A 27,704-nucleotide genomic window follows, 5' to 3' on the forward strand; every position below is an offset into this window, starting at 1 on the left:
GCGGGGAGCTAAGATGGCGGCGCCCGCGGGCACGGGCTGAGGCGGAGGGCGGCGGCCCCTCGCCCGCCTCGCTTTCCCCTTCCCCCCTCCCCGGCTCCTTCCCTTCCTTCCTTCCGCCCGGCCTCCCTTCCCCGCTGGAAGCTGGCGGAGCTGGGCCGGGCCGGGGGCGCGGCGGGCCCCGCCGGCGGGATGATGCGCTCGCAGTGCCTGCTGGGCCTCCGGGCCTTCCTCGCCTTCGCCGCCAAGCTCTGGGGCTTCCTGCTGTACCTGCTGCGGCGGCAGGCCCGCACCGTGAGTAGCGCCTCCCCGACCCCCGCGGTGGCTGGGTGGGCGTCGCTTCCGGGTTGGAAAGAGCTCCGTGGGCGAGAGTGCCTCTGAGGACGTGCAGAGAGCGAGCGTTCCCTTTTGAAAGCCAGGCGCTGGCCCCCCTTCAACGCGGGGGAGAGAGCGGGGTCGCCTCAAGCTGGGAATCCTCCTCGCTTTGCACCTCTCTGCCCTCCCGACCAGGGTGACCCTCCGCCAGCCCAACATAAGAGCCTAGGAAGCTGCCTTGTTGTCAGAACCACTGGTCCTCCTCGCTCGCTATTTGTGCTGACCGGCAGCAACTCTCCAGGTTGTCTCTCTACCTGGAGACGCTTTTCGGGGTTGAATCTGGGACCTTTCGCGTGCTAAGCAGATGCTCTACCTGTGAGCTACAGAGCAACTACATACATGCTCCTTCTTTCCTTGAAAGAGTTGTTTCGAGGGGTGTGCGTGCATAGACAAAGATATTTGTGCGTACCTTGCCTTGTGCGTACAGTACCTGCCCAGTTCCATGGCCGAAGGTTTGGCCAGGGTGGAAGGTTGTAACAACTTCACACCTTGTTGACTTTTACTGGGTATGGGTTTTACTGGCTTGTGTGAGTGAGGTCCAAGTGTAGAGCTGAGAATCCTGGCCTGGGGTTTGTACCAAAGCCTTGGCTCAGGTGTCTCCGCTTGCTGGAGGTACCCTAAAGTGATTGGTGTGTGGTTGATGCTGTGGCAAACAGTTCAGATGCTGTTAAAATTGAGCTAGCGAGGAAATGCACTGGTTTCAGACTTCGTTGACAGTTCAAGTGCCTTTTCAAATCCGGCCCATGGTTTCTCAGCCAGTGGTTACAGTTTCTCACCGTTGACCCTGCAGGGGATGTTTTACTAAAAGTTTTGCAAGTGCCGTTTCAGCTTTAAAGAAAACGAGAAGTACCCTAAAAACACACCCACCCAGATAGTGGAGATAGTGAATAGCAGCGAGTGAACGTGTCACGAAGTTTAAAAGTGTAGTAACTTAACACTTCTGAAGTGGCTTCTTGAAAGCCAGCCTTTCCCAACTTGGTTTTGGAATATAACTCTCACCAGCTGCAGGAGAGTTACAGTTCAAAACAGTTGGCGCATACAGTGTTGGAAAAGGCTTCCTTAGGTCACAGCAGAAGTAGTTGATAGGAAAACAATGGGGTACCAAAACAAGGAGGGTAACTCTTCCCCATGAACCCATTTGGCCTTAGAGGAAGGGTATTTCTGAGATTGGGAGCTCAGTTGAAACAAAACACCAGGCCTGTCTGTTGAGCCTGAAATTCTTTTCCAAACTATATGTATGTAAAACTTGGTTTGACTGGTTAATGCACTTACAACGCTTAATGGTGCCGTGCAGTTTCCTGTTCCTTCAGCTCACAGCTTCATCAAGCTTCGGGTGCTTTTTCAGATATCCTTAGGAATCAATCTGCAGGTATTGCCGCCTAATTTTCTCCCTCAACATCTTTAGATGGTCGCAGACTGCAGACCTCATCTTCCCTGTCGTTTGGCCAAACTGGCTAGGGGTGGTGGGAGTTGTAATCCTCAGTGTCTGGAGGGCACCCATTTGCAGTTTCTGCTTTACACTCCAGTTCAGTACACCCCTGCCCCATATGTGAACTGGGACTGGAGGAAAAGGAAACTAGAAGCAGTAGGAACTACAAAACAATTTCATTTGCAATTTCCATCCTGAGGTGTCACAATCTGCTTTTCAATCTGATTTCCATTATTTTTGTTTGTTTCAGATGATTTTGGAGGGTGGGAACAAGATCGGGGTCCAATGGTTCTATTAACAAAGATTAGAAGGGATTTGAGGAGGAGGGAACCAGGGTGCTTCGGTTTTCATGGAGACAGGAAGTGTGAAGCTTGAGATCCTGGAGATTTCAGTGTTTGGTTAGAAGCTTGACTGCTCCTTTAGCTACAGCCATTGTTGTTGCTGTGTGTGCGTTTGTGTGAGAGAGGGACAACCTGTACCTAATTATGAAAGGTAAAGCTTTCCTTCTCCTAAGTTTCTAGTGGGCCTCTCTGTTTCCTTCCTTGTGCCCCTACCATGCTGAGGACTGCCAGTTCAGTTCAAGTATTGGGCTGCCTTTAGACGTGGGATTCTAGGGCACGGTTCTCCTATAGATCACTCCATCTTGGTTACCTTGTGTGTAAAATTGAAATAAAGCTTGACTGGGACAGTTGCAACTGGAGCATGAGTTGGTGGGGAAGCAGTCCTCTTCTCTTCCTTCTTGCAGGAGAAACTTTCACCACAGTCACAGTTAAGCAGGTTGCCATGTTTGCACTTGAGAGTTTCAAGCCCAAACTAGACTGGTTCGTGAGCCCGTTTCTTTGACACTTGACTAATAAGATACTGTACTTGAAGGTGTGAAATATGTGGAGGGGTGTGTGTGTGTGTGGAGCAGCTCTGTCTAGATGCTGCTAGCATATGGCAGGGAGTTTATCACCAGGTGGTACACTGATAGTTTTATATCCATGTGGCTGGTTTCTACGGATGTTGGTTTTGGATTACCGGTTTTGGGGGGAAATGGGTTGGGATGTCACGAGGCGGAGGAGCTACCTTGAAGCCCTTTGGTCTCCCTTCTGGTCCTGGGACAGCTGCCGGGGAGGATTCTAGGAGTGCTTAAAATACTTGCCGTTCAAGATATCTGTGGGGCACCAGGGATGCCGTGCCCGCACTGTGGCGTGTGTGTTCCTAAAGTTTGCTGTTGGCAGAAATATAAGGAAGCGAGTGCCGTGTGTGTGTGTGTCTGTGTGACTCCCACTAGCTGTCTTTCCTTCCAGGCACAGCTACTGCTGGATAAGGCAGGATCTCCTCCTTGGGGTTAGTGACGGCAGGGTGCTTTGGGAGAAGTCGCCCAATGAAACAGTACCTTGTTTCCCTCTGATTCCTATTTAGACTGTGGGGAGTTGAGAGCATCTGAAGGGTCTGAACCCCATTTAGGCTGCCTGCTCTCTGCTTTACCCCTGGCATGAGGATCTATGGTGCTTTGCCAAGCTGCTCTGTCCAGGCCCTGGACACAGAATTGACCTGTGCCCCCATGGACAGCAGTGAGTCCAAAATGACTCCCAGGCTGCGCACCTGGTCCTTTTGGAGCACAGTTACTTCATTCGGGACCAGTGAATCCCCCTGTCCCCCAGAAACAGTACTTCTGTCTTGTTTGGGTTCAAGCTCCATTAGTTGACCACCATCCACACACCCCAACCGCCTCCAGATTATCCAAATGCACCCGATCCATCTGGTGGCTCCCCTGAGAGTAGCTGCTTTCCCCACCTGCTGACTGGTGTTGTTGACCAACCTTCCCCAACCAGTCCTGGCTGGGAGTGGTAGTTCAGGGTATCTGGAGTGCAGCAGATTGCCAAGGGTGGAGGGAGCCTAGTCCTGAGTGAGACTGGGGGCGTTCTAACAGAAAGGTTGTGATTGGGAGTTTCGGTTCCCCTTCTAGGGGACAAGGAAATGTTGGATTTTTCCAAGACAGCTCAGGAGTTTTGTTTTATTTATTTTACTTATTAAATTTGTATACCACCCTTCATGCGAAGATCCCAGTGCGGTTCACGACATAAACAAGCAAAACGAGAGCAGAAAATACATAATAAAAACAAGAACAAAATCAAACCAATAATTCCTCCCGTGGCCTGAACATATCTAAAAGACCATAGAATCAGCCAAAGCCCTGGCTATAGAGAAACAGCTTTGCTTGGTGCCTAAAGATATGTAATGAAGGTGCCAGGGGAGCCTTCCTGGGGAGAGCGTCCCACAAACTGGGAGCCACCACAAAAAAGGCCCGTTCTCGTGTGGCTGCCCTGTGGACCTCTTCTGGAGGAGGCACATGAAGAAGGGCCTGGGTTGGTTCATATGGGGAGAGGTGGTCCTTGAGGTATGTCAGGGAACTGACATCGGAGCGAGAGGCGAAGGGGAGGCTCCCAGATGATGCGGGCGAAGGACCCAGCAGTAGGGGGAGAAACAGCTCAGTTGAGGGGGAAGCCAATCAGCGCAACACCGGGGATAAAGGGAGGCAGACGGGGGAATTGGAGAGAGGGCTCCAGGACTCTTCACTGGACATCAGTGAGGAGAGCCCAGGTCCTCCGCTACCCACGCCTTCCCTGCACAGAAGACTCCCGCGCAGTGAGAGGAGGAGGAGACTAGGTGTCAAACAACTTTTATGCTGGAAGAGGTTCAAGAAACGCCCACTGACGGATTCTGCCAGTGACTGAGGCAGCCACCATGAGAAGGGGCTGCGCAGTCAGAAAGTTTTAACAAGGCAAATTAACCGAGAAAGGCACCAGTTTACGCACGAGTAACTCATACACATTACAAGGTATTACGGTCCTGACTTGTTTAAGGCTTTATAGCTCAAAACCAGCACTTTGGAGTGGGCCAGAAACTAATTGGCAGCCAGCGCAGTGTTACACACCCTAACCTTCTTGCTGCGGTGAGCAACCTGGCTGCCAAATTCTACACCAGCTGAAGTTTCTGCATCGTCTTCAGAGGCGGACTTCTGAGGAGAGAGGGCAGGGAACAGTCACATCAGGAGAAATAATGAGAGTGGCTTGGTGACAACTTCAACCATCATACAATAGACAAGGCAGCGCTTTTGCTGTTAATTTTAATACCCGCACTTCGGATGTTTCCTTTTCCTAGACTCCAGCGCTGAGCTTCTAGGAGCCCGAGCAAGGAGGGCCCTGGGCAGAAGTGGGCTTTTCCAGGTGCCACTGCAGAATTAGCACTTGAATGTTGAGGTCCAGGGTGAAATTTGTGGCGGATGAAGCTGGGAGCTGAACGGCGTGTTGTGCCCGGTTCTTGAGGAATTGTCAGGCTCATCTGGTAACCCAAAGAAATGGCTAGCAATTGACGCCAGGCCAGGCCAGGTGTCTGTCTGTCTTTCTGGGTCAGGCAGCCAAAGGCATCCTTTTCCATCTCACCTAGAGCACAAACCCAAACAGTGTGTGACATGGGGAGTGCAAAAGCCGTCTCTTTGTTCACTCGGCTTCTTTTCTCCTTGTTCCTCAGCCTCCCTCTAGGAAGAGAAAACTTACATGCACGCTGGCTTTCTTTCTTTATGAAAAAATAACAATCCACTTGTCAAAACCAAACCCCAGAAACTTCCTTTTCACAGCCAGTTCCAAAGCTCTGTCAAAGTGATGGTGGGCTTCTGTACTTTGAGGCCCCAGCGACTTGGAGAGGAAGTGGAGCCTCTGCTTTAGTTTCTCAGTCCGTCTTTACGAGAGCAACCAGGGGGAGTGGGGTTACTCTGGAGTGGAAGGTTGGATCTCCTTAAGTCCACCTGTGCCTCATAAACCCCTCCCTCCACCATCTGCTTGATAAGAGGGGGGGAGGCAGAGGTGCCCCCCCAGAGGCAAGAAATTGGCTTCTTCCTGGATCACGCTCAAACCTACATGGGCTTCAAGGCCTGGACTCTTGACTTCTTCTGCTTACACCTCTCTGCCAACTTTTCTGTCTGTATGAGAAGATGATTTTATTCATGACATTTATATCCCACCATTCTTCCAAGGAACCCAAGGAGATGTACGTACATCTTCCACCGCCCCCACTTTATCCTCCCAACAACCCTGTGAGGTGGGTTAGCCTGAGAGCAGTCTTAGGAATTAGCTGGGCGCCAGGCAAATTTTGCTGCTGGCGCAGGTCCAGTTGCAACTATGCAGAGACTTGAGGGCACCGCGTTGGCAATCACAGTTTAAAAACCTCTGCCTTAGTCCATAGTTAATACTATTTCCATTTCACTGTGTGTTCCTCCTTCTTGCATACTGGGGATGTGAATTGTTGTAAGAGCAAGCTACAGTCAAGCAATGTAGTTGATATCGGAGAATCATAGCATTGGAAGGGAACCTGAGGGTCATTTACGATACGATACGATACGATAATCTTTATTGTCATTGTCCCATACAGAACAACAAATTGGAAAAATCTATGTAAGATATTCAAAAACCAACAAGCCTGCTATCCCAACTATCCCAGCCTGGTTAGCCCCCCCAAAACTCTGATACCCCATAATTGAATACAATATACTCCCATAGAGACTACCTTACACTGCGTTTAAAACCAAAATCGCATTTGGATAGACACTTTCTCAGGAGGTTAGTCCTGGTCTTTATAACCCTGGACCTTCTTCCAGAAGGCAGGAGCTGAAAGAGATCATTTCCAGGGCGCGCACTATCCTGCACTATCTCTGCAGCTTTCTTATGGTTCCTGGAAGCGTAGATTTGATCCAAGGTGGGAAGAGTGCACCCAATTATTCTCTCCGCAGTCTTTACAACCTTGGACAGCATTGTTTACTGACGGCAACCTAAATTTAAGGTGCCATTTGGCACCCGGTTTATATATCATGAGATTTTAACACTGGCTGAGAGTGATTGGTCTGCCCAAGGCCACACACAGTGGGTTTCATGGCTGCCTGGCGATTTGAACCCTGGTCTTCCAGCCAGGTACTAAGTCCAGCACTCTTAACCACTATGCCACACTGGCTGTCAGGTCAAAGCATAGGAAGGACTAGCTAGAGTGTTTCTCAAACTGGGGTGCCCGGCTGTGGTTGGACTACAACTCCCATCACCCCTAGCTAGCAGGACCAGTGGCCAGGGGTGATGGGAACTGTAGTCCAGCGACAGCCGGGGACCCCAGTTTGAGAAACACGGAGCTAAACTGTAGTATCTGCTGCCATGGCCCCAGATGGCCTCTCACCAAGTGTGTGTAGGAGAGAGAGAGAGAAAGACAAGGCAGGGCTGCCCCCACAATAAGGGTTTGGGGGGCCACGATGCTCCTTGATTTCCCCCCACTCCACCCTGAGGTTGCTCTGTTTCCTTGCTGGGCCTCCAATCCTCACTCTCTCTCCTTCCAGCCCCCAGTTCCAGTGCCTCCTTCTGGGACAGGGGCCTCCTGGCCTCTGGCCGGCTTCCCAGTCGCAAGAAGCTGCCCTGGCTAAATTTGGGAGGGGACCACGTGGGGTGGGAGGGTGTTGGCCGCAGGCATGGGACTTGCAGGTGCCTGCCAAGGGCTGTTAGGGGGCAGCTGTCGTGTGAGCGAGTGTGGGTGGGTAAGGAGCCAGGCCAGGCCGGGGGGCGGAAGAGAGCGAGAGACAGACCCCTGGGCCTGCGGCCATCTATGTGCCCTTGCAGAGGAGCCCTTTGAGGAAAAGCAGCAGGTGGGAGGCAAAAATAGATCTGGACAAGCACGAGATGAGGAGAGTCACCCCATTGGCCTCTCTGGCCCAGTGCGGTCAGCTCTGGCGGGCAGCTGAGACCTTACCTGCCCTCTGTGGCTGCCGGAGACCCTCCAAACCGGAGAGGGCTTTGGCATCTTCCCTGGCATGGGCTCCGAGCCCTCCCCACCCCATTTCCTAGAGGCCTTTCCCCAAGAGATGCTCCAGGAGGCATCGTGTGAATATCCGAAGGCGTTCTGCACTCTCGGTGTGGAAATTCTGCAGCTGGGGGCCTTTTGTAAGAGGCAGTGCGTTGCAGGGGTTAGAGCAGGGGTCTGGTCCACTGTCCCTCAGACCTTGTGGGGGGGGCAGACTATATTTTGAAGAAAAAATGAACCAATTCCTATGCCCCACAAATAACCCAGAGATGCGTTTTAAATAAAAGGACACATTCTACGCCGATTCCTGGACCGCCCGCAGGCTGGATTGAGAAGGCGGTTGGGCCGGATCCGGCCCCCGGGCCTTAGTTTGCCTACCCATGGGTTAGAGTGCTGATCTGTGGCCTGGGAGACAGGGGTTCAAATCCCCATAAAAGAGCACTCTCCCCACTCTGTGGTCTCCAGCAACTGGCATTGAGAACCGTTCCTGCCTCGTAACTGTGAAGGTGGGGTTGAGATTCTTGCATCGCAGGGGGTGACCCTCGGGGTCCCTTCCCACACTAAGGTTCTATGATTCCCCAAAGGTACAGTGGTGCCTCGCAAGACGAAAATACAGTGGTGCCCCGCAAGACGAATGCCTCGCAAGACGGAAAACTCGCTAGACGAAAGAGTTTTCCGTTTTGGAGGTGCTTCGCAAAACAAATCTCCTATGGGCTTGCTTCGCAAGACGACAATGTCTTGCGAGTTCCTGCTGGTTTTTTCCCCTTCCCCCCCTTTTTCTAAGCCGCTAAGCCGCTTATCAGCTGATCCAATCAGCAGATAAGCCGCTAAAAGCCGCTAATAGCGCTAATCCGCTAATCCGTCATGGGCTTGCTTCGCAAGATGAAAAAACCGCTAGACGAAGAGAATCACAGAACGGATTCTTTTCGTCTTGCGAGGCACCACTGTAATCCGTTCTGCGAGTCTCTTCGTCTAGCGGTTTTTTCGTCTTGCGAAGCAACCCTATTAGCGGATTAGCGCTATTAGCGGTTTAGCGGCTATTAAAGGCTTAGCGGCTTAGAAAAAGGGGTGGGAAAGCGAAAAAAATCGCAAGACTCGCAAGACTTTTTCGTCTTGCGAAGCAAGCCCTTAGGGAAATTTGTCTTGCGAAGCGCATCGAAAAACGGAAAACCCTTTCATCTAGCGGGTTTTTCGTCTTGCGGGGCACCACTGTAGATGGCGGCATTTTAACTGTACAATGGTAGAAACGACTTCTGGTGTGTAATCCTTTCCCCTATTACACCGCTTTGATGATAGCTTCTGGCTGCGAAGTGGTTTGTTGATCAGTCAGACAGCGATCTGGCTACCTTCCTGGCCTCTGAGGCAGGTCCGGCCGTGGTGCCAGGCACCACCACCAGGTGAACTTCGTCACACCTGGAATGCAGTCAGAGCGTTTTGAGCGTCCAGAGGGTTTCACTCGCCTTGCGCCAAGAATCCTTCCTTAACGGCCTCCTTGGAGGGTGCGTCAGGGTTCTTCTCCCACCGGCTAGGACAGAGACTGGGGATTTCGACTTGCCTAAATGAATTTGCTCAGGGCAAAAGTGACTCTCTTAAGGCAGGCCTTTTGGTTCAGAGCTCAGTCCCTTCACTGCTCTCCGTTTAAGGAGAAGGCCCCTGGCTCGGTGGCAGGGCAACTGCTTGGCATATAGAAGGTTTTGTCCCCGGGGCCGCCTTCTGCTAAAAGGATCTCTGCCGGAAGGTGATGGGAACGCTCTGCCTCTGCCAGTCAGAGCAGGTGATACTAGGCCCCGTGGACAAATAGGCCAAACTGGTACAAGGCAGCTTCTTTTGTTCTGGCCCTTTAAAAAAACAAATCCAAAGGACGGAAGGTCTTTTGGCAAGAGATATGAGAGGGAATTTGAGGGTGTGTGGGGAGGATAGCTGAGAACTTGGAGAACTACGGGACCGCCTCTCCTGGTATGCCTCGCAGAGGACCTTAAGGTCCACAAGTGACAACACTTTGGAGGTCCCAGGTCTCAAGGAGGTTAGATTGGTCTCAACTAGGGCCAGGGCCTTTTCAGCACTGGCCCCGACTTGGTGGAACGCTCTGTCCCAAGAGACTAGGGCCCTGCGGGACTTGACATCTTTCTGCCTGGCCTTTGGTCTGGGCTCAGTCTGACCCTTATGTTTCCCTCCCCTTATGGTTTTGATCTATGGGCTACTTTTAAAATGAGGCTGTATTTTAAATTGTATTTTAACCTGTATTTTAAATTGGTTCCCCCCCCTCTATTATGTTTTTACTGTAATTTTACTGGTGTTAGCCACCCTGAGCCCTGCTGTGGCCGGGGAGGGCGGGGTATAAATAATTTATTATTATTATTATTATTATTATTATTATTATTATTATTATTATTATTATTAGCTTGCACGATTATCTGTATAATGTTTCCGCTGGTCCAGAATACTCTGGTGGCTCTAACTTTGGTTTGTCATTTGTTGCATTTATACCCTCTCTTCCAAGGTGGTGTATATGGCTCTCTCCCCGTCCCAATTTAATCCCTGCAGCAACAACCCTGAGAGGTAGGCTAGCTTGAGGGAGGCCATGGCTGGCTCCTTTGGTCACGTCCAGTGAGCTCCTCATATGTGTGGCGAACACACAACCTGCTCCTTGCCCCATAAGGCCTTGCCCTGCACAGTTCACCCAGCTTCTCCTTTCCAAGCTGCTTGGAGTGACACCCTTTTCCTTCTGAGCAGAATTCAGCAGAAATGAGCCAGTGGCCAGGCCCCAGTTCGTAGCGGTTTCCTTGGAAATAGGAAGAGGGGGTCGGCTTTCAAAACAGCTAAACGCCAGGTGCAAGCCTGGTTGCTGCGGGGTTTTCCTTTTAAAAAGTCCTCAACCTGCAAAGGTGGGAAGTGTCGGTCACAAAGGTACCCTGGAGGCTGTTAGTATCAGCAGTGACAACTGCCTCTCTCACCTGGGCCTGGAATAAGCGGCTTGGTTAGGGAGGCGACGCAGGCAAGGTCAGATAGCCTCTCTTGAAATCCAGCTCTTCTGGCCTGAGTGTCCCGCCTTCTGCATTGTTAGAAATTCATATGTATAAGCTAATCGCCAAAGGGCACCTTAAACCTCAGCTATGGTCACCACAAGAGAATGTCTAGGCCAGTGTTTCCCAACCGGTGTTCCGCGGCACACTAGTGTGCCGCCGAACATTGCCTTGTGTTCCGTGGGAGGGAGACGGGCTGCTCACCATACCCCGCGTCTCGGGCGCAGCAGCCGGCAGTCCGAATGCATCCCGAGCCGCGCTGCTCTCGCCTTGCCTCCTTCTTCGCGCCTCCTCCCGGCTCGCGCGCCGTCCCTGCGCGGATCCGTCCAGCCTCCGGCCGCCGCCGCCGCCCCCTCCTCTTCCTCTCCTTCCCCCACCCACCAACCCGCACGGCGCGCTCCCACCGCCCCCGATGGGCGCAACCACTTCCGGGTCCGCTGCAGCCGCCCCTTCCCCGCCTCCGGCAGCCGAAAGTCCCCCAGCGGAGCCCGTCTGGCCGCTCCCCCCGCTCCCTGCCCACCTCCCGGAGTTGAGGCGCCCTCTTTCGTTGCTTCGCGGGGAGGGAAAAAACTTTAACTTTTGTGCGTCCCTCCCGGCGTGACGCTGCGCGCTGACGTCACGGGGCGGGGCTTTAATGGTGGTGTGCCGCGAGATTTTTTTCCGGCAAACAGGTGTGCCGTTGCCCAAAAACGTTTGGGAAACACTGGTCTAGGCGCTATTTTGTCCATGCAGTGCAAATTATTATTTCATTTCTATACTGCTTTACAAGGGACGCGGGTGGCACTGTGGGTTAAACCACAGAGCCTAGGACTTGCTGATCAGAAGGTTGGTGACGGGGTGAGCTCCCGTTGCTCTGTTCCAGCTCCTGCCAACCTAGCAGTTCGAAAGCACATCAAAGTGCAAGTAGATAAATAGGTACCGCTCTGGCAGGAAGGTGAACGGCGTTTCCGTGCGCTGCTCTGGTTCGCCAGAAGCGGCTTAGTCATGCTGGTCACATGGCCCGGAAGCTGTACGCCGGCTCCCTCAGCCAATAAAGCGAGATGAGCGCCGCAACCCCAGAGTCGGTCACGACTGGACCTAATGGACAGGGGTCCCTTTACCTTTATACCATTTTACATATATCTCGAAGTGGTTTACATCCAGTCAACCAATCCTGAATAAAATAAATTCAAGCATCAAGGAAAATATTTCAGATGCTTCTCTATGTGACATTCTCTATGCTCCCCCCATATTTATTTACCCGCTTAATTTATAGAGCTGCCCCATAGCAGAAGGATTCTAGGAAGTCAGGGTGGTTGCAGTGGTGAGTGTGTCAGACGAGGACCTGGAAGTTCCGGGTTCAAATCCTCGCACAGTCCTGAGTGACCTTGGAGTCAGTCGCGGCCTCTTCACCTACCTCACAGAGTCGTTGTAGGGATTAACTGATGGGCGGGGCGAACCATGTATTCCTTGGATGAAAAGGTGGGAGATAAATGCAAGAAATGAGCTCACCTGCTTTAAGAAAGTTTGAGGGGCCAGCCACATGGAAATGTCTGTCGCTAACCTGGCGTCAAGAGATCTCCACGGGGCTGCAGTTGGACCAGTGCTGGTCGCAAAACGCGCCTGGCACCTGCCTAATTTCTAACACTGGCCCTTCAGGTGTTCTTTCTGGGCCACCCTTTATAAACTCACCCCCCCTTTTCCTGTGTCTGTCCGGCAGGTGATCCAGTATCAGACGGTGCGCTACGACATTCTTCCCCTTTCCAAAGTTTCACGGGAGCGCCTCAGTAAGTACATTGCCCCGTGGAGGATGGGGGGGTCTCCCTGGTTCCCTCCCCCTGGCCGAGGCTCTCCCCAGAGCACTGGGAAGGAGGGAGGTGTGTAGGGCACTGATCTGTTTGTCTTGACGCTCCTCTCCCCACCTCCACCAGACCAGGTGAAGAGGAAGATCCTTGTTCTCGACCTGGACGAGACGCTGATCCACTCCCATCACGACGGAGTCTTGCGGCCCACGGTGAGGCCTGGCACTCCGCCCGACTTCATCCTTAAGGTGAGCCGCTCTCGGGTGCGGGAGGAGCTGGGCGCAAGGGGCGCAGGTAGCAGGGGCTGGTTGGACGCAGAGGAATGGACCCAGAGAGGAAGGCTCAGAGCCCGGGGATTGGGGGTGGGATGACGATGAGTGGTCAAGAGCGAGGAAACTGGGAAGAGGAGGTGTGCGAAGCCGAAGGGGTAACAGTTCTTAGTGAGCTGGGAGAGAAAAAAGAGGAGGGTGGGAGCCCATGAGACAGGTGGAGAGTCACAGCTCCTCTCCACCCTTGTCTCCAGAATCTGAAGAGGGTGGAGGAGAGGTTGACGATTCACACACTGTATTTCTCGGTGTATAAGACGCCCCCATGTATAAGACGCCCTGCTATTTTGGGGGACTAAACTTAAAGAAAATGAGGGGAGATGGCTCAAAGTTGTTGAGCTTTTTATTAGGGGGAATTGCACACACGCCATCACCCCAGCAGGGCCGTTGCTAGGGTTTGGCAAAGTGGGCAGCCGCTCCCCCCATGCCACTGTGGGCAGGAAGCTCTCTAGAGCACGGGCTGCCAACCAGCTGGCTGGCAGGGGCAGCTTCCCCTCCACGCCGCTGCGGGAAACTGCTCCCTAGAGCGTGCGCCTCCCGCTACGACATGGGGGGGGGAGTTGCGCGCCCGCAAACCAGCTGGCAGGGGGCGCAGCTTCCCCCTCATGCCACTATCAGTGTATAGGACGACCCCAGTTTTTCGACATGATTTTTGAGTCAAAAAATCTCATCTGATACACGGGAAAATATGGTATATTGTCTCTGATTGCTTGGGGGAAAGCCCTGGGGAGAGGAGGGGACTTTCAGTCTCTGCCACTGGTTTTCCTGGAGGGAGCTGTTTTGCTCATTAGGTCTGAGCCTGACACGCAGCCAAGTCTGTGGAGATCCGGCTTTTTAGCTAACAAAGAGTTAACTCCATCTTTGAACTCTGTGGTTACTGACCTGCACACGCCAGTGACAGCAGGTGTGTAGGCTCAAAGGAGGAGGCGGCCCTCTTGGCCTCCGGAAGGTGCAGCAGAGAGGCTTTGCAACCTTTAGCCAGTTTGCGGTGGCGCAGCCATCGCAGAGGATCTGCACCAGCCAGTCTGCATTCTTCACGTGTCCAGGGCTGTTTTCCTGGCTTCAGAAAGCAGCTGCCTTGGCTTAGGTCAGGGGTCTGCAACCTTTAAGACAAAAAGAGCCACTTGGACCCGTTTCTGAAGGAAAAAAAAAAAACCTGGGAGCTGCAAAACCGGGAAGGTGATGTCGGGACGGTGCGTGACTAACGCACGCACCGCCCCATGCAACGTCACAGCCAGTACAGCGCCCGCCACAGTGGGGAGTGTCGGGGTGCACAATGCGCCTCCTCCCCTCGCTAGTATCTGCCCCGGAGCCGCGGCAAAGGTGTAAAAGAGCCACATGCGGCTCCGGAGCCGCGGGTTGCAGACCCCTGGCTTAGGTGAAGCCCTGAAGTTCCCACAGCAACCCACACTAGCCACTGGGGATTGAGTTTGGCCTCGTTTTTTGAGGATCAGAGGCAGCTACGGCTCCTTAAAATGATGATGATGATGATGATGATGATGATGATGATGATGATGATTTATTTATATCCCGCCCATCTGGCTGGGCTTCCTCAGCCACTCTGGGTGGCTTCCAACAAAATATTAAAAACACGATAAAACATCAAACATTAAAAGCTTCCCTAAACAGGGCTGCCTTCAGATGTCTTCTAAAAGTCTGGTAGTTGTTGTTCTCTTTGACATCTGACGGGAGGGCGTTCCACAGTGCGGGCGCCACCACCGAGAAGGCCCTCTGCCTGGTTCCCTGTAACCTCACTTCTCGCAGGGAGGGAACCGCCAGAAGGCCCTCGGAGCTGGACCTCAGTGTCCGGGCAGAACGATGGAGGTGGAAACTCTCCTTCAGGTCTACTAGGCCTTTGAGGCCGTTTAGGGCTTTCAAGGTCAGCACCAACACTTTGAATGGTGCTGGAAACGTATTTATCAGTGAGTTATCTTCACCAACCTGCCGATTTCGTGGTTGGACTACAACTCCCACCAGCCCCAGCCACCCGGCTATTGTAGTCCACAGCACCAGGAAGGCTCTGGGCTTTATTTACTTTGCCAGGCTTTGACTAAAAGGCCTTCCTCTGTTTCCAGGTTGTCATAGACAAACATCCAGTCCGCTTTTTTGTACACAAGAGGCCTCACGTGGACTTTTTCCTAGAAGTGGTAAGAAGCTTGTGTGCGAGACTGAACCTTTATTTATTTATTTTTATTGATTACAGCCGTACCTCGGGTTACATACACTTCAGGTTACAGACTCTGCTAACTCAGAAATAGTACCTCAGGTTAAGAACTTTGCTTCAGGATGAGAACAGAAATTGTGCTCCGGCGGTGTGGCAGCAGCAGGAGGCCCCGTTAGCTAAAGTGGTGTTTCAGGTTAAGAACAGTTTCAGGTTAAGAACAGACCTCCGGAACGAATAAGTACTTAACCCGAGGTACCACTGTATAACATTGCCATTATTGTTATTATTTATTAAATCTCTAAACCACCCTTCATCCGAAGATGCAAAAATGCATACAATGATGATGACAACAACAAAATACCCCCCCCCCCCAGTTTCAAAGGCCATAGATTGTTTAATTAATCAGTAGCCAGGCAGAAGAGGAACGTTTTTGCCTGGGACTTAAATATATGTGACAGAGGCGCCAGGCGAGCCTCCCTGGGGGAGAGCATTCTTCAAGTGGGGAGCCACCGCAGAAAAGGCCCCGTTCTCGTGTTGCCACCCTCTGGACCTCTTGTGGATGGGGCATTTGAAGAAAGGCCTCAGAGGATGATCTGTTGGTTCATATGGGGAGATGCGCTCCAGAACCGTTTAAAACTTTATAGGTCAAAAGCAGCACTTTGAATTGGGCCCAGAAACTAATTGGCAGCCAGTGCAGTTGGGCCAGAATTGGCGTTACAGGCTCAAAGCATCCTAGGTCCAGTGAGCAACCTGGCTGCTGAATTCTGCACCAGCTGATGTTTCCAGACCGTCTTCAGGGGCAACCCTATGTCTAACACATTGCAGTAATCTAACCTGAAGGTTACCAGAGCATAGACAACAGACATTAGGCTGTCCCAGTCCAGATAGGGGCGCAGCTGGGCCAGCAGCCGTAGTGGATGGAAGGCAAAGGATCCAGAACAGGGGTCAGCAACCTTTTTCAGCTGTGGGCCAGTCAGCCAGCCCTCAGACCATGTGGGGGGCTGGACTATATTTTTTTGGGGGGGGAATGAACGAATTCCTATGCCCCACAAATAACCCAGAGATGCATTTTAAATAAAAGCACACATTCTACTCATGTAAAAACATGCTGATTCCCGGACCGTCCGTGGGCCGGATTGAGAAGGCAATTGGGCCGCATCCGGCCCCCAGGCCTTAGGTTGCCTACCCCTGATCTAGAAGGACCCCCAAGCTGCACACTTGCTCCATCAGAGAGAGTGTAACCCCCCTCAAGAGCAGGCCACCTCCCATCCATCCAGTCTAGGAAACAGCCCCCTAATAGGACCTCAGTCTGGATTGAGCTTCAGTTTATTGGCTCTCCTCCAGTCCATTACTGAGGCAAGACATCAGTCCAGCACATCCACTCCCACACCTGCAGATGTAAAGGAGGAGCAGAGCTGTGTGTCTGCAGAACATTGCTATTCCAGCTTTCCTTCAAGGAGACCGTGCCAATTCTCCGCCCCTCTATATTTTTATTGTCGCAACAACCCTACAAAAAGTAGGTTAGACTGAGTGATAGCAACCGGCCTGCAAGTTCACCCCGGCGGGCTTCACGTGGCCAGGGCGGATTTGAACCCACAGCTGTGACCACTGCACTGCCACTGATTCGCTGGGCGTGCTCCTCCAGTCCAGAGGGGGCTTTCCAAGCCTCTCAGCTTCACGCTCTTGAGCTGGACTATGTTGGGAGGCCTATCCTCCCCTCACTGAGCTCCATGGAGAAACTGCCAAGCAGGTATGAGCATCCTGGCACACTGCCGATGTTGAAGGACTCTGTCCTCCACCATGCCTGTCCGTCAGCGCCTGTTGGCAGGGGCTGATGGGAGTAGTAGTCCAAAACATGGGGAGGGTTCTAGCTCGGGAAAAGTTTACTTGGAGGGTGGTGTAGTGACATGGGGGCAGGGAGGGAGAGTAGCAGCCAGGGCAACTGGGAAGACATTGTGTTGTGTGTTGCCCATGCGCATCACCCGGAAATGTCTTGAACTTGGGTGGCCTTTCGAGTGATGCGCACGCCCAGGGATGGATCTTCCCAGAGCCAGCTCTGCCTGGGAGAGAAGGTGGTGTGCTAAATCCATTCTGTCTTGCTCCACCCTTGCCTTGTCTGGTTCAAGGGTGGAGAGCTGATCCCAGACCCGACTGGATCAGCCAGCCTTGCCTCTAATCGCCGGCACCTGTTTAGCCTAATCCGCGTTAATCCTGCTCAAAGCAATTCGTCCCAGCTTCTTTAGGGTCCCTTTCCTCATCACTTTCTCTCTTCCCCCTTCTTCCTGGAAACTCGGAAAATTTGAAGCGGGCCCCTGGAGCTTTGCTTTGTTTACTAAGGCTAGTCAACATCTCCATCAAATCCAGGGAAGGGTGCAAAACATGGAATACATAAAAGCACATGCACCAACCCAGACGCTGCAACTGTCCCCTGAGGTCCTGCGTCACGGGTGTTGCGGAGGGTGGCGACACAAGAACAGGGCCTTTTTAGTGGTGGCTCCACACTTGTGTAATGCTCTTCCCAGGGAGGCTTGCCTGGCGCCATCATTACTTAGCTTTAGACTTGATAGTGGGAGGGCTGGCCAGAACCTGAGAAGCTGCCAGAGGGGAGGAGGCTGGGAAAGAGGAAGAGGTGTTCACTGAAAGCCCCCCAAAGCATCACAAGGGCTCTTGTTGCAGGTCGATAGGAGCTATGAGCAGCAAGCAGCTTCTTCCGTTAAGGGCTGAGAACGGAAGGGGGTGCTTCTGCAGGACTAATAATGGGTGCCTGCTGCTCTCTGCCCGGCTGTCGTTCTTTGGAGGGGCTGGCGTAATAACCGTGCCACAGTCAGTTCATAAAGAGCTTTTCAGACCGATTTTTAAGTGAAGCTTAAATGTAATCTGTATTGGGAGGGCATGGAAGATTTGGGGAGATTTGATGGCGTTTCCTGAAAGTCTAACTTGGATTATGTGTGGGTGTAAGTTGCCGAAATCTGGGGCTTTCATCTGCCTGCGAGGAGCCTGCAAGAGTGAAAGGGGCTTTTTGTGTGTGAAGGAGAAAGGGAGCTCCCGTCTGACTTTCCATTTCCTTTTCTTCCCCCCCTCCCACCAACTCAGGTGAGCCAATGGTATGAGCTGGTGGTCTTCACGGCCAGCATGGAAATATATGGCTCTGCTGTGGCCGACAAGCTAGACAATAATAGGAGCATCCTAAAGAGAAGATACTACAGACAGGTGAGTCCTTTGCCCCTTACGGCTGTGAAACAGCCTGTGGAGTAGGGAGAAGAAGGGTCCACCCAGTGGCTCAGAGGGAAGGCTCCCCGCCTCGGCTTGCTTGCTGCCAAATGAGTGGCACACCTGGATGTTCTGACAGAAGGGTACCAGGTGCACTGGGGTTACCGTAGCAACGGCAGCAAGGTCGTGCGCTTGACTGGCTGAGTCGCTCACCCTCCCATTGGTTCAGGAATGCAGAGACGGGCATGATAGTCTCCGGGGCATTTCTTCCATTATGTGAGGTCCTGTCCTGATGCTCTCCTGCTTTGCTGTCAGGGTCCGACTCTGAATCTGTCAGAATCTGTGGGTTTTACACAGCAGCGTCAGCTAGCAGGGTGATAGCGTTAGCGGATCTCTCCGTACATAAGCATCTTTACTTCAAAGACCAGAAGAACTGTATAAAGTCCATAGTGGCATTTAGCTTTGCCTTGTGCCCGGAAATAATGAACACTTCGAACAGTGCGGGAGAAGAGATTTCCCCTTAACTGTGGGACTCTGGAAGAAGCAGTTTCTGCTGGGAGCAGGAAATCTCTGAAGACTCGGCTGGGGCTCTTCATCTTCTGTGATGGATTGAGGTTTGGTGAACTTACCAGCTGACTTCCACAAGTCACCCACCCGCCGCCACTAAGCTGCAGCCCCGTCCAGTTTAAGAGAGGATTGTTATTTCTGTCCTGTGCGTAAACATATCCCCCCCCCCATTTCTCTCCTTCCAGCACTGCACTTTGGAGCTGGGCAGTTACATCAAAGACCTTTCCGTCGTCCATAACGACCTGTCCAGCATAGTCATCCTGGACAATTCGCCAGGAGCCTACAGGAGTCATCCAGGTAGTGCGCTTGACCCGCCGTCCCCTTTGAAAATTGGTGGTGGGTGAGGGGTGGTGTCCTGTGCCTTGACCAGTGGTCTGCTTGCTGGGTGAGGGGCCGCTCTCTGGAGCCCAGGGTGCCTCGTGGCGGGCCTGCTGTATCTTCCTCCTTGCTCACTCCCGTCCCCGGGGACTTAAGGAACGAGCCACTCATTCCCACAGGAGGCCATGCCATTTTAGGGGGTGAATTCTTGCAGATATATTCAGCGAGGCATCTTAAAAACCCGTTTCCGGGTGTGAGGAGTTTAAGTCTGCTATTCTTTTTGTACTTGGTAAGTCTATGTTCGATCAAAAAGCTCACAAACTGCTTTCGGTAAACCAAAGATTTTTAATTTTGCCTTCTGAAAATGTCAGGTGATGCAGTAAACATTTTTAGTTTCTCTGCATGAAACATAATCCTCCTAAGCGTACTTGTAACCATGAAACAACATCAGGAAGTAATGAGATCAGTTAAGAAATGCAAACAAGACGTTTCATCCCTGGACATCAGCCACAGACTTCTTGGCCTCTGATACACGCCTCACGTTCCTCATGAGTTACACCCTACCTGCTGACTCTGTGACTTGTTTCACGCGCTTCGCTATAGACCGAGCATGACAAGGCCATTGTGAAATTTGCATGGGCTTGCTAGCGAACTTACTTCCACTGTAGTGAGTTTACATGTTAAAGGAGGTTCCTATAGCCTGTCGGACCAGTCTGTCAGCTCCAACAGGGATGAAGTGCTGGGGTTGCTGGAAAGCGCCTTCCTCGGATGTACACAAAGATCTCCTCCCGGTGTGTCGTCATCTTCACACCTCAAGTCACCGATCTTTTGGACACCAGCTGTTGTCTCCTCACGGTCATCTGAGCACAAGAGGGTCTGGATTATCATTTTGCTGAATGCATGTCGTGCTGAGCACTGGACGGTTGGCCAAACAGAATCCACCTTCTTTTGCAGCCTAACTCACCATGGCTGAAACAAAATGTGGCGTGGGCCTTCCACCCAAAAGTGTTCTACTTTGATGTTGAATCAGCAGGTGTAGTACATGCAGACAATGCATGTATGTCTTAAATCGCTGAGGGTTCTGCCTTTAAGGCCGTGTTTTGAAACCCGTATGCGACAAAGCCCGTTTGCTGTTGTTAACCACCTTGAATGGCTCACTGGACCCATTTCCCTGCCCTTATGGCCCGTGTGATCCGATACCTCTGCGCTTGATCAGTAGACAGATCCTTTACGACGTTGCCACTCTGAAGTAAGAGGCTCTGCAACGGAGAGTTTGGTGCATGGAGGATCGATTTCAAGTTCCGTAGCAGTCTGTAGCATCTTGCCAATGTTAATTGTCTTACGTGCTTGTTAGACAAGGTCTTCCATCGAGTGCTGCGATCAAGTGTTGCAGGGGTAACTTGCTGGCACAAACCAACCAGATCAGCTTACGACCACGCTTGACCTCTACAGCCCTCCGAGCCGGTGTTAACAATTGTAGAATTGCCTCCAACAGCCTGCAAGCTCAATACCCTCCTTCATGAAATCCACAAGATTATCAGCAAGATCTTCAGCTAGTTTTTCTCTCTTTGAGTGAAGTGGTAGAGATGTCTTCCACCCAGCTCACCTCTCACAGAATACCGTCTTTTTCCGTGCACATCATGCCTCCGTGTATAAGACGACCCCTATTTTGGGGGACTCCAAATTAAGAAAATGGGGGGGGGGAGATTACCATGAGTTGTTGAGCTTTTTTCGGGGGAGGGGGTTTGCCAAAAATCACTCATCCACCTGACCGACGCTTACAACTGCCAAAGCCACCAATTGTCCCGCTCACCGCCAATCACCCACACAGTTGCCACAACAGCAGCCAATCAACAGCAGGCCTTACCACAGCTACCAATGACCTGCCAAATCACCACTGAAAATCTCCTGCTCACGGCTGCAATCAGTTGCCCGTCACCTCTCAGCACTATCCGTGTATAAGATGACCCCCAATTTTTAACATTATTTTAAAATAAATAAAAAACATTGTCTTATACACGGAAAACTATGGTAATTCTGTTCTGGGGGACGGCTGATCTGAATTGTCCAATTTCAGCATAGCATTAGTTTTATTTTGGCAGCCGTCAAAGAAGATGAAGTCAATTTCACCCCTCTAACAAGAGATAATCAAATTCCTGATCCAGGGATTTCATCACTTTTTCTTGGGCTCTTGACTTTATTGCGATCATCTGAAAGTCTCTCGTCGTCTTCAGTGATCAAACCAGCAGCGGTGATGGCAGCTGTTGTACACAGACCAACATCATATCTGATGCTCTGCGTAGCAACATTATGTGTTTCCAATGTGTTGCACTCCATCTTGGTTTTCCCAGTGCCCATTCATAACTTCCGTCATGTCCATCTTGGGCATCGGCTATTTGTTCTTCATTTTCACCAGCTGAGAAAATTATTTCATTTGATGGTATTGAAGCATCCTTAGTTCTCTGCTTCTATTCAGCAAGCGTTCTTCTCTCGTCTTCCTGCCGCTTCCGCTTTCCGGAGTTGTCTGTTACGCTCAAGCAGATCCGGCAAGCCAATCTGATGTGGTCCAATAGAACCAGTCTTCTCTGGCCTTTAAGGATTTGCATCGCATTAGGGCACGTAGCATCTTAAAAAGCATAGACATCACCTTGCCAACAAAGGTCCGTATAGTAAAAGCTGTGGTTTTCCCAGTAGTGATGTATGGAAGTGAGAGCTGGACCCTATAGAAGGCTGATCGCCGAAGAATGGATGCTTTTGAATTCTGGTGCTGGAGGAGACTCTGGAGAGTCCCATGGACTGCAAGAAGATCCAACCTCTCCATCCTTAAGGAAATCAGCCCTGAGTGCTCACTGGAAGGACAGATCCTGAAGCTGAGGCTCCAAGACTTTGGCCACCTCATGAGAAGAGAAGACTCCCTGGAAAAGACCCTGATGTTGGGAAAGATGGAGGGCGCAAGGAGAAGGGGACGACAGAGGACGAGATGGTGGGACAGTGTTCTCGAAGCTACCAGCATGAGTTTGACCAAACTGCGGGAGGCAGTGGAAGACAGGAGTGCCTGGCGTGCTCTGGTCCAGGGGGTCACGAAGAGGCGGACACGACTAAACAACAACAGGGCGTGTACAGTTAGCGGGAGCTTCCTTTTTGCAACCAGCATTTTGCCGGGCAGCCAAATTCATTGAAACAAATTACACCTACAGTTGCGGGTGCAACTATACATACATTTTTTTCACAATTTTAAAAAATAAGGTATCCTAAGGGGTCATCTCTTTCAAACCCTTGTGATGCAGGAATATGTTGTAAGTGTTCTCTGTTCAGTCCCCTGCCGTGCTTGTGCATTGGGAATAAGGCAAGGCTAAAACTCTACTTTAGGATTTGTGTGTGTACGCACGCAAAAGATTCTTTGGCCGTACGAGCCCCTTCTGTATCTCCCCAGCAATCTTAAGTGTTTTCGACCCAAAGCACAGGTTTGGTCAGAGAGGGTAGGGTGTGGTTCAAGCGCAGTGACGGTTGTGTTTGTGTGTGTCTCTCTCTCTGTGCGTCCGGCAGATAACGCAATACCTATCAAGTCCTGGTTCAGCGATCCCAGCGACACGGCACTTCTCAACTTGCTCCCCATGCTCGATGCCTTGAGGTAAAGCTCTGGGGTGGAGCTGGGAGGAGAAAAGGGAAGGGGGATTCCTTGGGTTGTTCTAGAAGAGCCCTGCGCCTGTGTTTTTTGTAAGAACAGAATAGCCTGCTGGATCTGTTCAACGACTGGTCTAGCCAACATCCTGTTCTCACTGTGCCCAACCAGATGCTCCAGGGGAAACCAGCGAGCAGGATCCAACCGCCAGAACCCTTTCCCTTCCTGCGGTTTCCAGTAACTGGAATTCAGAAGCATTGCTGCCTCTGACTGTGAAGGGTGAACATAATCATCCTGGCTAGCAGCCATTGGTAGCCCTTCTCTTCTTTTAAAGCCATCCAAGCTAGTGGCCATTGCTGCCTCCTGCGGCAGGGAGTTCTACAATTGATTGAGTTGCATTTTTCTGGACCATTTCCAATTCTACGATGGCGTTTTTGAGCGGTGGTGACCCAAATTTGGTGTTCCAAATGCGGTCTCCACCCCTCTGGTGCAGGCTGTCGAGTCTGCTTGTCGCTTGGCGTGTGTGCGATATTTATTGCCCTAGAACTGGTTGACGTGCGGGACCAAATCCTGTGGAAGATAAATAATAATACAGTGGTGCCCCGCAAGACGAATGCCTCGCAAGACGGAAAACTCGCTAGACGAAAGAGTTTTCCGTTTTGGAGGTGCTTCGCAAAACGAATCTCCTATGGGCTTGCTTCGCAAGACGAAAATGTCTTGCGAGTTCCTGCGGGGTTTTTTTCCTCCCCCCCTTTTTCTAAGCCGCTAAACCGCTTATCTGCTAAGCCGATAAGCCGCTAAAAGCCGCTAATAGTGCTAATCCGCCAATGGGCTTGCTTCGCAAGATGAAAAAACCGCTAGACGAAGAGACTCACAGAACGGATTCTTTTTGTCTTGCGAGGCACCACTGTAATAATAATAATAATAATAATAACAACAACAACAACAACAACAACAACAACACGTTATTTATATCTCACCCTCCCCAGCCGAAGCCAGGCTCAGAGCTGCTAGCAACAATAAAAGTAACACAGCATTCTAAAATCAATTCAGAATAAAATCAATTCAGAATAAAATTCATGGCAACCACTGGGCTAGAGTTCTGTGAGGATTACCAGAGGAGGGGGTCGGACTGTGCCTTGGCCAAAGATGCAGGCCTTGCGTGCCTCTTACTCTGTCTCTCCCCCGCTTCCTCCTCCAGGTTCACAGCTGACGTGCGGTCGGTTCTGAGCCGAAACCTGCACCAGCATCGCCTTTGGTGACGGTGGCTCCTCCTTTCTTCAGGGCTTGGCCCGCGACCTCTGCCTTATCCCGCCATCGTGACCCCCCCGCCTTGGTCGCTTGGACTCTGGCGAACGTGTCCGGACTCAGCCAACCAGGAGGGGAGGAGCTGGGAGTGAGCCGGCCGGCGCCCCGCCCGCCTCTCCCTGCGTCAGCCAGCTGCGCCGCTGACCACCGTCCCGCCCGCCCGCCGGGGGACTGGCCAGGACTCTGCAGGGCAGCAAGCGGGGCTGGCGCCATTGGCACGATGGCACCAACTGCTTGGGGGGGGCAGATGTACAAGAAAGGGGGTGAAACAAGCCAGCCGCACGGAGGAGTGCGACGGACACTTTGAGACGAGGCTGCGTTTTCTCATTTTAAAGACCGAGCTCCCTGTACAAAGATCTTATTTTCCTTTGTTTTCATTTCTTCTCCCTCCCCTTACGCTCTTGATAAAGAGAGAAGCCCTTTCATCTAAGGCCATCTATTTTTTAGATGATTGACAGGCCTGGCTTAATTTCTCCACCACCCCCCATCCCAAAGTCTTGTCCCCTTTTTTTGTGGAAGTAGGAGCGTCTCTCCCCTTTTTCTCCTCCATTGGAATTGTGTTGAGGAGGCCACTCCTTCCAATCTGCCCCTTGTTTTATTTTATTTTTGACTCTTTTTTGGGGGGCGGGGAGGGATCGAATGATGAGATATTATAGCCTTGAACTGAGGTGGAAAAAAACAACAACCCGACAACCCTAAATGATTTTCAGGAGTTCTTATTGCCGATGCGGGGGGACGGAGAAGATCACATTGGTTGAGTGGCTGGCTGGTTTTGCCGTACAACTGGTTTTGAGATCTTAATTCACCTCTCTTCCATATTCAGACCTGTACATTGCTGGGGGTTTCACAGGGGGAGTGTTGTCTGCGTCGGGGTAGAGCAGGGTTCACTGTTATTTATAGTTGGGAGCTGGTAAGATAGATCAGTGAGGGAAATACCGTATTTTTCGCTCCATAAGACGCATCAGACCACAAGACCCACCTAGTTTTTGGAGGAGGAAAACAAGAAAAAAAATATTCCGAATCCCAGAAGCCAGAACAGCAAGAGGTATCGCTGTGCAGTGAAAGCAGTGATCCCTCTTGCTGTTCTTGCTTCTGGGATAGCTGCGCAGCCTGCATTCGCTCCATAAGACGCACACACATTCCCCCTTACTTTTTAGGAGGGAAAAAGTGAGTCTTATAGAGCAAAAAATGTGGTAGTTACGAGGAAGGTGGGCTTGTGGGGGGCAGACAATAGATTCCTCTCTTTGCAGGTAAAAGTAATGCCCTTTAGCCTCTTGTCCTCAGTCTCATGGGCCAGGGTGGTACATTCCAGGGCTCTGCAACGTTTGAGGAAGGGAGAGAGATACTTTCCTACCTATGTAATTACACTAGCAGAGCAAAGGGTATTACCTTTCCTTCCTAGGAAATGAAGTTGTAGGCAGAAAAGGCTCAAGAGTAACATACTTGCTTTTAAACTAGGCTTGAGTTTTTAATCCGAGGCCCCAGCCCACACATGGGAACTCTAAATAGAACTGTCAGAATGCTTGTCCCACTGTGTAGCTAGAAAACGAGGCTTCCAGCTAAATCCTCTATGCTGGGATGTTTGCCCAGAGTGCCTATATCTCTTCCTTCAATTCCTCACCTTTCAGCAACTTTTTATCCCTGGGGCCTGGAGTAGATGCAGTTAAATGGTAAAGATAGTTACCAAGCACCTTTGTGAAGAGTTGATAGGGAAGGGAGAAGGAAGCCCAGGAGTGAATGGCTACACTGCCGGAGGCGAATCCTTGAAAGAACGCAGACAGCCAGTGTCCTACCCTAAACACACGGAAGTGGAGCCTGCCGTAGATGCGGTCTGCCAAGCCACGATCTCCTATGTTACTGTTAATTGTGATATCCCCGGTGCCTGGTTTTGGTATTCTAGGGTAACTAGTCCACCTCCTTTTCTCCTGCGCTCTAGAAAAGCAGGCCACAGCTTGCAGAGAAATGGTTCCTTTAACTAGTTTCTCTTCCTCCTCTTTTCGCTTCAGCTTTTCTTCGCACCTCCCTCTGCTAGGAAGTGGCCCAGATAGTGAAGGGGAGAAGAAAGGTAGAACCCACCTTCTTAGGAAGAAAGCCAGCCAGCCTCTGAGTGGGGTTTTTGGGGGAGGAGGCTTTCTCAGGAGGCGGGGAGGTTTGATTTAATTGCTTGCATTTCCATATGCATTTCCTGAAGGAGCGTCTCCACCCCCATCGTTCATCCCGGACACTGAGATCCTGAACCGAGGGCCTTCTGGCAGTTCCCTCCCTGCGAGAAGTGAGGTTACAGGGAACCAGGCAGAGGGCCTTCTCGGTGGTGGCGCCCGCCCTGCGGAACGCCCTGCCTTCAGATGTGAAGGAAATAAGCAGCTATCCTCTCTTTAAAAGACATCTGAAGGCAGCCCTGCTTAGGGAAGTTTTCAATATTTAATGCTGTATTGTTTTTAACACCTGATTGGAAGCCACCCAGAGTGGCTGGGGAAACTCAGCCAGATGGGCGGGGTATAAATAATAAATTATTATTATTATTATACGATTCCCTGGGACATTTAAAAAGCTTGGCTGGGGGCTCGTTCCCCACCAGCCAGTATCCAAACGGGGGGTGGACAAGCTTTCTCCCCAAATATAGGCAAAGCATCCTCTTCCCCTCCCCCCCACCCCTCCTGTTTTTGTGCCTGAGCTAAGCTGCCCCCTGCTGGATCCCGGTTGATCCTCCCGTCCCTGAGAAAGGCTATTTATTGGCACTGCAAGGCTCCCATTTGGGGAGAGGGGCCCTATTCTCTATGGCAGGGACCCAGGCGTCCTGCCAGAGCAACAGGGAAGCTGTCCTCTCCCCTCCCCTCTTCCTATTGGTCGCCCTTCACGTGACTGCCTCCCCCGCCTGCCGCAACTGTTTTCCGGCGAGGGTACACGTGACAATTCCTCTCCGCTGACGTCAGTCACATGACGAGTCGCTTCACCCCCGTCGTCTCCCGATCCTTCCGCACCTCATTTTTTTGAAATAAAAATAAAAACAAAACCCTCCGGTTTTACATCGCCGGCTTGGGCTGCCCGAGCCTTCGGCCGCCCCGCTTCCCACCCCCCCCCTCGGCGCGCCCCCTTCCTCGAAGAAAGAGGAGGAACGGCGCACCCCCCCCCGCGGACTACTTTGTTTTGGTGTCAACACGGCACGCCAGCGGCGCCGGTCGCGTTCGTGAATCCCATTTGACGTAACGCTTGGACGCCCCAGCGGGGGCCGCGAGGGAGGTTCGCCGACGGGGCCGGCCCCTGGGCGGCGACGGGAGCTCACGACCCGGCGGGTGAGGGGCTGAGAAAGGCCGGCGGGGCTTGAAGCGCCCGCCGCCTTCCGCTACGCCGCCAGCGCCGGCTGCCCCCTCTCTGCCGCAAACTGCGCAACCCGCGTGGAAATGGCGCCCTCACAGCCACGCGACTAGCGCAGGGCGGGCTGTGGCGGCGTTTCCTCCGCGGGCCTAGCGCCCTCGCTCGGGGAAAAGCGGAGGCCGCGCAGCTCCCCTCAGCTGCGGCTTCTCCTCCCCCGCCTTCTAACGGCCGCTCGCGCCAGGAGCGGAGCCGCCAACGGCTTTCCGTATTCTCGCTCTCCGCTTGCGCCGGCGGCGCGGCTCGGCGCCGCCTCCCAAGGCAGCGCCTACGCCTCCGGCGCAGCGGTTGGCGGAAGCCCGGCTTGCCCCGCCCCGCCCCGCGTCTCCCTGCGCGCGCGCGAGCCCGAGAGCGAGAGGGGCGGCGGCGGCGGCGGAGGCGTCTCCTCCCCG

The 27,704-nt window shown here is 52.2% G+C and overlaps 1 protein-coding gene across 1 annotated transcript; it reads left to right on the forward strand.

Annotated features, from left to right (window-relative positions):
• Positions 1-24,640, forward strand: CTDNEP1 (CTD nuclear envelope phosphatase 1). Its single transcript, XM_081168196.1, has 8 exons — positions 1-291; positions 12,344-12,410; positions 12,555-12,673; positions 14,827-14,898; positions 18,009-18,125; positions 18,878-18,989; positions 22,557-22,641; positions 23,834-24,640. Exons 1-8 carry the CDS (start codon positions 190-192, stop codon positions 23,892-23,894), a joined length of 735 nt encoding a protein of 244 aa, XP_081024322.1. The 5' UTR covers positions 1-189; the 3' UTR covers positions 23,895-24,640.
• Positions 24,641-27,704: the final 3,064 nt, after the last annotated feature.

Source organism: Podarcis bocagei (genome assembly GCF_964188305.1).
Source record: "Podarcis bocagei genome assembly, chromosome: 13".
NCBI lineage: Eukaryota > Metazoa > Chordata > Lepidosauria > Squamata > Lacertidae > Podarcis > Podarcis bocagei.

What these genes read in the sequence shown, in the direction of transcription:
- CTDNEP1 (XM_081168196.1), top strand. Translation starts at nt 190, where the DNA reads ATGATGCGCTCGCAGTGCCTGCTGGGCCTCCGGGCCTTCCTCGCCTTC. An exon ending in TGCGGCGGCAGGCCCGCACC is followed by an intron (nt 292 to 12,343) that starts GTGAGTAGCGCC and finishes TCTGTCCGGCAG; the next exon opens with GTGATCCAGTATCAGACGGT. An exon ending in TGGACTTTTTCCTAGAAGTG is followed by an intron (nt 14,899 to 18,008) that starts GTAAGAAGCTTG and finishes CCACCAACTCAG; the next exon opens with GTGAGCCAATGGTATGAGCT.